Source organism: Paroedura picta, chromosome 1 (assembly GCF_049243985.1).
Source record: "Paroedura picta isolate Pp20150507F chromosome 1, Ppicta_v3.0, whole genome shotgun sequence".
NCBI classification, from domain to species: domain Eukaryota; kingdom Metazoa; phylum Chordata; class Lepidosauria; order Squamata; family Gekkonidae; genus Paroedura; species Paroedura picta.
In genome coordinates, this window is record NC_135369.1 from 89,490,535 (window position 1) to 89,503,122 (window position 12,588).

Sequence of the window (12,588 nt, forward strand, 5' to 3'; positions counted from 1 at the left end):
AGAAAAGTAATGTAAATGACATATGACCAGAAGAAGCTAAATGCTACAACATATTTACAACTGTTGAAAAAATAAGCTGAATATTGGAATTGGAATATCTATAACCACCCATTAGGGTCTATGGTTTGTAGGGAAAGAAAAGCTAAATAAAATTAAACAAAATCTCATTCCGTCAATATTACAGTTTCCAACTCCTTGAATTCTGTAAAAAATGCTAAATGTGTGGTTCAGTATAGCTATAGTAGTTAACAGCTGCAAACAATTCAAAGATGCAAACAAAACACAATATTTAAAGGAGAAAGGCATGGGAAAAGTTAGGAAGTAGGAACACATCTTCAGCAACAATTATTTGCAAGCGTATGAGCGAATTTAATGCAATATTCCCCTGCCTTATAGCACTTCAAAAATGACAAATATCCAATGCATATTGGATCATTATTAATTTAAAGAAAAAGAAAACAAAAAAAGCAATAGGAAAAAGCATTGAAGAGAAAGAAATAAGAACATACCAAATCTAGAACAGAGATTGCTGGCATAGCAGTCTGCTGCAGGCAATAAAAAGAAGGAAAAAGAAAGATGCACAGTAAAAATAAGGGAAAACTAAGATTTGCACTATGCCAAAAGCATTTTTCTTTGATTTGTTACAACAGCTGTGTATTAAAGAGAACATGCAGTGTTTTGATACTCTTACAACCCGTGATTGTCCCTAAATAAATCAGTTATAATTTTAAAAACTGTTTATTTCTGTGAAGTGCTTCCTTGCTTTAAGGTATGACACATTCTGTCAGTACATGGATATTTAAGATGCAAATGAGGTTGTGAAACAGCAGCTGATTAACTGCCTTCAGTTTATTTATACCAGAAACAAAGCACTAAGTTTTTAAAAAACTGTGCAAGACCTTTACAAAATTTAACCTTCAGCCCTATTGCAAAAATAACTTTGTGAGTACATTACACAATAGAGATGGCCAATTAAGAAATCTGAAAACAGATTAAAATGTGAGATGTTTTTTAATCTATAAAACCAAGCTGAAATGGGATGTAGTATAATTATTCTGTCAAGGAAATATTTACAGCATTCCTTTCATTTCTTAAGCACAGTGTAGAAGAAAACCAGCCACAACAGAACAAAGAGAGAGAGTGAGAGGGAGCAAGAGAGTGTGCAAAGCATTCTGTAGGGGGAAGAGAGAGAGAGAGAGAAAGAAAAAAACACTGGAAATCTAGTACCGTCTGTTCAGCTCTAATAGCAATAGTAGCAGCCTTTACAAAAAAATCAGTGCCAAAGAAAAATATGGGCCATACTGAAGTAACTCTACATAAAATTACATTGCACACTTGACCACTCATCAGTGTCTTACGCTGCAATCCTGTATAAAATTACTCCAATCCAACCCCACTAAATTGAATGGGTTTAGACTAGAATAATTTTGCACAGAATTGCACTGTTATAAAAGCTTATATATAAGTTATATAAGGGTTCTGTAAAATTTGAACCAGTTTCTGCAATTATGATAGTCGGTACATAGTTAACTAGATTTGAAATCCTTGATGCTGCTCTTTGAATGAACAAACCTACAATGGTTTGACAAATTAAAAGATGAATACGTTATCTTTGGTAGCACTGGTCTTACAAATTAAATAATGGGAAAAATTAGATCTTTTATTACTATCCTTGTTATTATTGTTCTTTTAAATTATTATTTTAATGAATTATAGATCATAGTGGATGCTTAATTTTCCATACAAATATATTTTTCTGTAAAAGGGGTTGGAAGAAAGGCTATCTCTAGCTTCCTCAAGCTTCCTCATTAGTAGTTTGTGATATCCCATTTAATTTAACAAATTGTGACAGTTATGGCCAGGATTCATTATGAAAGACAGGGACATTAAAACAGTCCAGTCCTCCTTTATCCTGTAATGATGTGTTATTTTTACTTCAACTTACTAAAGCACATACAAGTTTTAGAGAAAAACATTTTTAAATGATTCTGATTTTACCCTTGCTCTTCTTTCAGCTTCCAGACGCTGCATAATCAACATAGTGTCTATATCATCATCCTCTTCATCATCTTCATCCTCATCTTTTTGTTTTGACTCCTGCAGCCGTTTCTGGAACTGCCACTCCAGCATGAGCTTTCGCAGGCGGTCATTCTCTTCAGCTGTACGATCTGGCTTGTTTTGGAGTTCTTGAATCTCTTTGCTCAACATATCCACAATGTGCATCTGCTGCTGCTTCTCCAGTTTCTCCTTAGCATCTCTTTTCCAAGGGTCAGGAGACAGGCTATCACTAGAGGACAACTCTTCTTTGCTGATAGTAATGTATTGCAGATCTCTTCGCTCGATTGTTCTAGGCTGTTGTTGAGGCTGCAGTTCTCTAATGACAGTTTCCTGGGACTTCTGCAATGTTGAAGGCTTTTCTGGTTTTACTTGCTGAACTGCCACTGGAGGAAGGAAGGACTGAGTAGGAATTAGCGGCTGTGTTCTCATTTGCCCCAGTTTTCGTTCCTGTTCCCGCCGCTTCCTGTCACGCTCTTCCTCTAAACGTGCTTTTTCTTTCTCATACCACCTTTGATGCTCCTCTCTTTTTTTCCGCTCTGCAGCAGCAACTTGGGATGATGACTGTGGCCCTAACTGGCTTGAAGAAGGTGGAGGTGGTGGCAGAGGCAAATCCATCTGCAGTCCATCAAAGTCAGCTGCATAGTGCACTGGGGGAGGAGGGGGAGGAGGAGGAAGATCGGTTCGACTAGACTGAGAAGCTGTCAGTAATATTGGTTGAGAGGCAACAGGAGTTTTCCAGCGGCCAGGTCCACTTTTGGTTAAACAAGATCCAGGGGGGAGGGATTTAGTGGAATGGTTCAGATGCTCCTGGCTTGATGTACTAGAATCCACAGAAGAGTTCATCCATGGGTCACTATCAGATTTCCTATCAATATATTCTACATCTTTTCGTATTATGACCTCTAATCGATTCCTTTCCGGCTGATAAGCTTTATCATCCCGCAGTTCTTCCTGAGAACGAGTTACACGCTTGAAAGGGGGAAAAATCACATAATTTTCATAATTTAACATTTATATACAGCAAAAACTACTGAATAGCCCATTTTAAAGTTCCACCAAGATAATGCAATGTTTACTCTCTTCCTTAAAACCAATGGTTTCATAGGAAGCACACTAGAACAATTCAAAGCCCTGCAGTCTCTCATTCCAAACAAGTTATGCAAACTAAAGCAACTGAAAGCTGCAAAGAAGGATTATAAAACTACTCTGGAAGAAGAATAAACAGATACACAGTTCATGCCATAAACCCATTCTCTTATAACTTCTTAGAACTATGCAGATCAAACCACCAGCAGTCCAGAAACTTCCTCTCAGAAAAACTTGGAGCTAGCACCAAAATGGAATAACTGAAACACATTCTAACAGCTGTGGCAAGCTTCTTTTCTAATCAAAATTAAACATAAGGGCTATTGAGGTGAAACCACCTGTTCACCCAGTTTCTTCCTGCAATAATGGAAATAATATAAGAAAGCATCTGATTACCAAATGTCAGATATTTATTTTATTTGGATTTTTATGCCACCCATTCTTTACAGCTATGCTATTATTCATTTGTTAGAACTATGAAGATCAATAAAGCATAGTATTTCCATCTAAATATGAGGCATTATATACCTGATAAGTGCTGATTGATTGTATTTATATACCACCCTCCCTTGTGGATCAGGGCAGTTTACATAGAATATAGAGGTAAGTACAGTATGATACAATAACATCAAATATAAATACAATACAATAGTAAGAGTTAAAATAAAAAAAGTTCCAATAACACTTTCATATAACAATTCCAACATTAACTATGATGTTAACCTGTCAACTACGGTCCCCACAGATTGGTAGATTTAGATTTCCATTTCTGTAATTCTGCAGAGACCTGAATTTTAACTGAATCTCTCTTATGCTTCTTCCCAGATTTATTTTAGACAAAAAATTGACAGTATGCAAAAGAAATGTAATTGGTGACTACAAACAAAGACAGCTTATTCTGGCATTCTCTATCAATGACCTTAAGCATGACCTAAAAAGAATGCCTTGTCTGGAGTGAAAGCATTTCTTATGCTCTATTAGTCCAGAAGCACTGAACACAAAGCAACCTGTGTCAGATGCACTGTGAAAATGCTACTAGCAGATTGCTAATGACTTGGGTATTTATAGTCAACATAGCTAAAACAAGCATTTTACAGTTTGACATTATTTAATGAAATTTTCCAGTACAAGGCTGCACTTATAGCCATTCCTAGGAATTAGTTCTTTAGGAAAAGATAAAGATGTCTCCTATACAATTTTCATTACATACTGTGTGTTTGAAAGTCAACTTCTATGCTGACAATTTTTCAAATAAGGCGCCATAGTGTGGATGTTTCTATAAGTTATTAATATAGAAAAAAATTCAAGTTAGTTTCAAATTCATACCTTCAGTTTTAAATTTAGAAACTGACAGAATTTATTTTCTAGGTGCAGCAGCTGTATAAACTGGAGATGCTTTAACAGTATTAAATTCAAGAAATTCAAGAAACTAGTCATCATAATTCTAGTTCTATAATACAATCTTGAAACCACTGAAAAGTTAGTCTTAAAATTATTTCTGACCTGCAATGCAGTGCTCATATAATGATTACTTTCTGTATGAACTGGGGGTTTCTCTTCATAACTTGACCATTGGCTTTGAGCAGGACCCATTCTATCTTGAGATTTGGAGGCTGGGAATGTAAAATATTCTCTAGTGTAAGTTTGTGTTGGAATAGGATATGCTTCAGGTCTGGGTGGTAGCATTTGTTCCTGCATAAAGACAGAAATCGTATATATGCATATACAAACATACTTTACATATTCCAAATATTTAAAGGTAGAATTCATGGCTTGCTATTTCTAACCTCTGTGCAAAGATTTCCAGTAGAGACTGATGTTATCTTATTAGCTGTCCCAGCTGCATATGCATTTATGGTTCCGGGACTTGGAGGCTGATCTGATGAAAAAGAGAGAGTTGGGACATTGTACTTTGTTAGTGTACAAAGCTTTCAACAGGAGTTGCTAACCTTTAATCATATTTTCTACTTTTTGCTGTTGTATTTATTATCCAAAACTAGTAACTATTCTATAAAATGTTGCAGATTAACATTTCCTTTAATACTCATTTAAGAGTTTCTAGCTCAGACTTTAAACAGGAAGCAGTTATTTTCTATCATTTTATACACAATAATAATGTCTTGCTTACTTGCTACATTGGGACTGGATCGGTGATCTGCTCGATTCTTCATTAGTCTGTCATCTCCTGGCAACTTCTTTGGTTCATTGTATTCTGTCCAAGGCAGCTGAGGGCTCTCAGGCGATCCATTCTGAGCAGAATTGTTATACAGCTCAAATCCTTCACTCTTTGGTCGGGGTTTGCCTGAACCACGGCGGTCTGAAACTGCAAAAAGGAAAAGAATATTGCAAATAATGCTTCCTGCCACAGTCATAACAGAACAGTCCAACCAAGTATGAGTGCAAAAATGCTCGCAGATCTTTCCCCTCAGACCCTGAGTACTCAGAAAAGCTGATCCTAGAAGTTATGAGACACCCAACAAAATCTAAGCAATTCAAGAGGCTGCAATGAAGAGGGGAAATTGATGGAAACCACTAGTATTTTCCTTTTCCGCTGGCTGTGTGCTTTTACTGAAAAAGAAGTTTCACTGGGGAACAGTGAGGCACTTTCATCTGACTTCTCCATGGACCACATACGTTTTTTTAACATGTAAGTACCATGACTTTCAGAATCAGGTTTTGGGAAGTCTCGGGAGTTTTAAGGGAAAGCAGAGGCAGAAAAGAGCTGTGGCAACAAACAACCACCTTCTATTGGTACTTAACCAAACCCAACCCAAGTTGAGGAGCTGATTTAATCACAGGAGCCTTAAAATGGGTTGACATTACAACTCTAGAGAAATAAATGCAACATTCAACGTAAGTTTAACATTTGAGTACAAAATTCTTTAGAAACTGATGAACAATTTTCTACAATATTAACTCAGTTCATTAACTGCTTAAAGTCACAGTAATAATAATTGTCAGTAAAACTACACAAAGACTTGAAACTACTTTATACTGAATTAGTTTATTCATCCAGCAAGGTCAATACTGTTTAGGGATGCGCCCCAAACCCCCCAAAAGTACCATTTCAGATTTGGCTCGAAAGAATTCAGGACAAATCCGAATAGCACAAATACCCTTTCACCTTTTTTGATTCAGCCAAATCTGAAAAGTGTAGGGTTTTTTTTCCTGCAGCCTGAGAAGGGGGAGGGGGGAAGCGCTCTCCAAACAGCTGTCATTATCAGCTGTTAGGTACACCAGCCGCTCCCTTTAAATGCTTCATCCACCTTCACAGCAGACTTGTTTGCAAAGGTGGGGTGGCATTTAAATATGGGACACTGCCACTTTTAAGGGAATTTCCACAAATCAGAAAAAAACAGTGTTACACCAGCTGAATGGGGTAGCACTAAATATTATTGCGCTTCCCAGTCCCTCCTCACCTTTTTGCTGCCTCGCTTTTGTATGCTGCCTTTTCACACTTCTCACCCTCCACAACTGCTGCTGGAAATGGTGGTAGGGAGCAACACACTTCACACACGACTCTTCTGCCTGTCAACCAATCCAGGCAGCCACTCCCCTTTCTCCATGTTTTAAAGATCCTGTGATGCCCGCTATTTTTTTTTAAATTCATAGTTCTCCATTTAAGCGCTTATGCATTTAACTTTTAATAATTAATCTTGTTCCTGATCTGGGGGGGAGATTTTAGAGAAGCATGCTTTGTGTTACAACTTGGGGCGGGGAATTATTTCTGGAATCGCTGCATGCTTGTCTACCTATTTGTTGTTCCAGGATGTTAGACCTTTAAAAATAGAAATTCCCATCAGCAGGAACAAGGGGGAGGGAAGCAGGAGTGAGGGCGGGACGAGGCAGGCGCCTTTAAGTGTGTTTTAGCCTCCATAACTTCCCTCTGCTGTTTGCTCTCCTGTAGCTTGTGCTAAGTAGGTTGGGGAATGCACTGTGATTCCCCAACTAGCACTTTAAAATGGAGGATGTAGCAGGCTGATTACTGCCCAGACAATGGATGTTGGCGATGTCATATGGAGGGGCTGGAATATAAGAACTAGATAAAGTAAGCATTTCACTACATTTAATGGATGCGGAAATGCCCTAATTTTTAGAATTCCAGCTCTCCAGGGGGAAAGCACACTGGCTGATTAAGCACAGGGCGGAAAGGCCAGGCTGGCAGTGGCAGGGCAGCAGGGCTAATCCCCGCATACACACAATGTCGCTGATATTAATGTCGCTGATTCAAATCCTGATATTAAGACCTCTAGTCTACACCTTGTAGAAAATACCTCACAGACGTGAACAAATTAGGTGGTACTGAGGAGAAATGATATCACACTAGATTTCGGGGAAGAAGGGAAAATTGCAGCCTTCAACCAAAAATATAAAAACCACCAATTTATCAAACTGAAAACACAGGTGGCTTTAAAATTCATGGGCGGAGGAAAAATGTGCTAGTTATTGTAGCGGTGACCCCCAGCTACAGAATTTCCTAGCACCCAGTTGCTTCTTTGACAACACATCTTCACCACATAGTAACAATACCCCTTCCCTAGGGGAAAAGTATTTAACAATCCAGGCTGCTCCATATTTATATGAAAATTATTTCTCCCTGGAAAGAATGGAGGTAATAGTTCTGTTCTTATCATACTATATATGGACATTAATATTTTGTTTACCTCTTTGCATCATTGGTGATGGCTGGTTAAGCAGAGTGGCTAGACCATGATAAATTGCTCCTTGTTTTGCCACTTCTAGTGTCACCACTGATCCAGTTCTTGTCATCAGTTCTGCAGCCCTGAGGTAAGAATTAAGAGAAATAAATTGAATTTGTTTGTATTGATTATTAGCATAATGAGGAAGACAGTAAATATCAGAGAAGGAACTATTTACCCAAAATGAAAGCCCTGTGGGTAAATATACTCTTAGAACTGAAACAGATGGAATTAAGATAGTACACATGAAATAAGAAGGGAACATTTTATTTTACACATACCTTTTTAATGTTCTTTTATTATATTATATACCAGTGTTGTAAATGAAGAGGAAAATAGAGTAGCAGAAATATTGCAGCATTACAATCTTTTACTATTGTCAATCTACAGAAAATACTGTTATAATGTTCCTGACAAAAGCCAGAACTACAGGGGCAATATTTGGAATACGGATGCTTTTAGAACCATGGATGAAACATATTTTGTTTTACACGTCTGCACATTCAGAAAAGAGGTATCCATTACCTACCAATACCTTTCATGGTGCCCACCAAGTATTCATAGAAAGCAAGCAGGATCAGATAGGGGTTTTGACCTGCTGGGCTTCTCATTGTCCTCTGAGATCTGATTGGTGGTTAAGAGTTTTAGACTACATGACTGAAGGTTAACTGCGATGGTAATATATGTACATCTTTCAGGCAAGAAAATATTTTTAAATAATATGTTAATTTTAAATGCCAATCCAATTAAAGAGAGTTTCTGCATGATTTAACAGGAATATTGGTTTCTTATTTTACTATATATGCTATTCTCATTAATCCCTTGCACCTGTATCCTCACCAATCCCCCAGAAGGGCCATATCAGGGTTATGCATGACCTCATTTCTTAACAATTTCTGCAGCCGTTCTGTGTTTGGACATACCACCCTGCATCAGAATTCCAAAGGTTTTCACAAGCTCAAAACTGTTAGGATCCCTGTTCTTGAAAGAGGACCGAATCACTGCTTTTCATTAAGCAACGTGTCAATTTAACAGCCCCCAAATTAAGAAAACAAAACAAAAAAACAAAAAACAACTACCACCAAGTCTCCAGGATATTTAACAGCAGAAACAGCTAAAATAAATTCCTTATTTTTGTCTTTTCAAATTTAAGGGCTGCAAGTTTTAATGAATAATTGGTTTTAATTATAGAATAAGATTTGCAAATCTCAATTAATCAACAGGTATGACAACAAGGAAAGATACAGCAAATCAGAACACTTCATCATGCAAGTACCTGGACATATCAGGCAGTCTCTTGTCTAAAAGAATTCATTCAACTGACCAGTCTACATTAACCTCTTTATGATCATATTATAAACTATCTTTTATAAACTCTTCTCTATATATAATAAAAAAAGATTGTTCCCCAGTTGGGTATCATTATTACTGGTCTTTTCAAAATACTGGGGGATCTGCATGGGGAACTGCTACGGGAAAAGATGTGCTGATTTACGCACTTTCATATCCACAAATCTGGAAAAAAATTCAAATTCTAAGTGAGTTCTAATACAAATGCTGTGAATATGTTAAGAGTATGCTGCCTCCATATTTTCCATATGACAATTCCAGAGAAACTATAAAACACAGCACCATGCTGTCAATAGGTTAATCTTATTTCATCTCCATTGTATGTTCCATGATTTCTATAAAGGTGGAAAAATAAAAGTTTATGAATAATATGGTATAAGAGGACAGAAGAAGGGAGCCACAACATCCCACCTTTTCACACTCTTTACAAACACATAAAACCATAACTTACCTTTCTTGGGATAGTCCAACCAAACTGCGTCCATCTACACTAAGCAATTGATCACCAGCTGCCAGCCGCCCATCCTGATTAAATATTTAATAAAACAAAAGTTATGCTGTTGCATACAGGGTCTAGCAAACCAGATAAAAGTTTAGAAATATTCACTAAATATGTTATTTTAGTAGATACAGATATTACTCACCACATCTGCAGCACCACCTTTTACTACAGACTTCACATAGATACCAAGTTTATCTTGACCAGCACCCTACAAATAGATAAACAAAAATTATGAATGCAGTTAAATTTCTCATGTTTTTTCCAATACTGGTAGAGACATGAAGAAGTCATTTTCTACATGTTTTCCTGTTCAAATTTCAGCGACCTGGGGAAAGGTTTTTTGAGAGGAGTAATTTTAAACTGTGGAATTATTTAAGCATTAGGAATAGCTGAATTAATTAGATGGGCCTATCAATAAGGCAAAAATATCATAAGCATTTTCATGGCAACAGACTCTTTAAAAAAGCAAGATGTACTTGCTTTCATTTACATGACACAAGAGGCTCAGAACAAAGTACATTCAGAGAGAAAAAATCATTTCTAAAGTTTTATGGTTTCATAACCCTAACTACAATGAACAGATGACACAGACAAATACTACTGATAAGCTTAGCAGTTTTAAGAAGAAATACTTTTTAAAAGTAAAGGGTTATCCCTAGGAATTGTGTGAGAATACAAACATAGTTTAATCATTTTTTAAATAGGAGGTAAGATATAAAACTACAAATACATACAATCATGATAAAAATGAAATTGTGAATATTCCTAATAGACTTTACAGGTCAAATACAAATCAAAATGAATATCATGATTCATATGCCTCATTTCTCAGGATTGAAAAGATACTGTACTCACCAATCTAATATGAAACTAAAAGTTGTGAAAATGAGGAACACTCAAAACACACTTAATTTTTTTTCCTAATCAGATATTCCAGTTTGACTATTTGCCACACAAACACAGACACTGGGTACTTTTTATGTTTTCTAAATCCATTTCTAAATATAAATATAAATATAACTATATATAACTCTTAATATAGCTCCATCTGTGGATAATTTATTATGGTCATGAACAGAGGGATGAAGGCAATGAACAGACCTTTCTACAAACCTAACAAAAGACTCAATTTTCAGAAAAAGCTGTAATCCAAAGCAAACAGAAAACAAACCAACACTGCAGTTACCCCCCCCCCCAAAAAAAAACAGAATCAGTGCATGTAGCTTTAAGAAATAGCCTCTCGATGGCTGTTTTTGGGGTTGCTAGGTAACCAAAACAGTATTCCCAGCCTTTAAGCCTTGGTTTCTAACAGTAAAAGCAAGGTCAAGCAAGCTGTGTCAAGCTGAAAGGATTTTAAAGCCTTTGTTGGGACAACTTATGACCAGGGCTGGTAGCAACCAACAGGTAACTTTTACCACTCAATTTGTGTGACTTATCCAGGCTCAGATGCTTGCTACTGCCCAACAAGAGCAACTACACAGAAGCTATAGTGATGTAGTGATTACAGCAGGCTTTCTCAACCAGGATTTCATGAAACCCTGGGGTTTCTTGACAGTCCTGGAAGGGTTTCCTGAATCGATGGAAGTTAATTTTTATGTATATTTTACATTTGTTAAACATTCATATCGAATGATATGACCATATATGGTCATTTTGAACTGCCACTTCCCTTCCCAAAATAGACAATGATTGTGCCATTTCTGGGATTTCTTGAAGTCTGAAAAATGTTTCAGGAGTTTTTCAATGGTAAAAAAAATTGAGAAAGGCTGGGTTAGAGTGTCAGATTGATTTGGGGACTGAGATTCAAACATACTCCAACATGGAATCTCATTAGGTGACCTTTGGCAATTTACAGACACTGAGACTAACCCAACCTCACTGGGCTGTTATGAAGATAAAATGGAGGATAGAAGAATAATGTAAGCTACTTTGAGTCCACACTGGGAAGAAAGAGAGGGTATAATGTAAATAAATAATGTAGCTGAAGATGGGCAGCAGATAAAAAGTAGTTTTGGTTAGTAGGTGGGAAGGAAAGCAGGGGACAATGAGAATATGAGGGCTGTTAGGAGGCGAAAAAAAGGAAATAATGTGAGGAGGGGATACAGGATTGTGAGGTATCTGCCACAAGTGCGTGCAGGTTTCTCACTGTGAAATTGGGTTGTAGCTATTACAACAGGGCAGGAACTGGGTAATCATTAAACTTCTTAAAACTGCAACTAGTGTAAATTCTACAAATGAAAAAAACACTGAATATAAATCATACAAAAAAATTTGCTAGGCAAAGGGTTTCATTGCTACTAATTTTTATTTTTTCATGCATCATCTAGGGTTACTGAAAAGATTAAGTCCTAGCAAGCTGGGTTCAGTCTAAGTCTGGAGGATTTCAAATATAGATGCTAGCCCATGGAGGAGGGGTGTCCGTTCTTTCACCTCCCACTTTCCCCCAAACTTGCCTTAATTATTTATGTTTTTAATTATTTTTTAAATTTATTATTCATCAAGTGGTCTCGTGGCAGGTTACAACAATAAAACCCCACAGTAAAAAATAAAATTCCAACATTAAAACCCACTCAAACTGGCAGCAACTAAAACAACCCCCACCCACTCAGCAACCACCTACCCTGCACCTCAGGGGTGTGAGGAAACCTGCTGGTCTGGTTAAAAGTTAGGAGGGGCAGAAGAGTTCTGTCTTGCAGGCCCTGTGGAACTGAGAAAGTTCCTGCAGGGGTCCTCAGCTCTTCCAGGAGCTAATTCCACCAGGCCCTGAAAAGGCCCTAGCGATGGTTGAGGCCAGGTACACCTCCTGTGTGAGCCAGGAATCACCAGCAAATTTGTACCCACAGAGTGCAAGCCCCTGTAGGGGGCATTAGGCGATAGACGGTCCCATAGATA

General features: G+C 37.3%; 1 protein-coding gene across 29 annotated transcripts in view; it reads right to left on the minus strand.

Moving 5' to 3' along the window:
* AFDN (afadin, adherens junction formation factor) overlaps positions 1-12,588 on the minus strand; it is a 132,280-nt gene that overhangs the window by 16,242 nt on the left and 103,450 nt on the right. For 15 of the 29 annotated variants that reach the window (XM_077347334.1, XM_077347406.1, XM_077347416.1 and 12 more), the window contains 7 exons: positions 9,839-9,904; positions 9,646-9,719; positions 7,809-7,927; positions 5,273-5,467; positions 4,932-5,023; positions 4,648-4,836; positions 1,999-3,027 (listed from right to left, as the gene is read on the minus strand). In XM_077347334.1, coding sequence (XP_077203449.1) covers positions 1,999-3,027; positions 4,648-4,836; positions 4,932-5,023; positions 5,273-5,467; positions 7,809-7,927; positions 9,646-9,719; positions 9,839-9,904 — 1,764 coding nt within the window. Of the gene's footprint in view, positions 1-509; positions 546-1,998; positions 3,028-4,647; positions 4,837-4,931; positions 5,024-5,272; positions 5,468-7,808; positions 7,928-9,645; positions 9,720-9,838; positions 9,905-12,588 lie in introns of all 29 variants that reach the window. The other 14 variants (XM_077347302.1, XM_077347284.1, XM_077347293.1 and 11 more) reach the window with 2 other exon arrangements.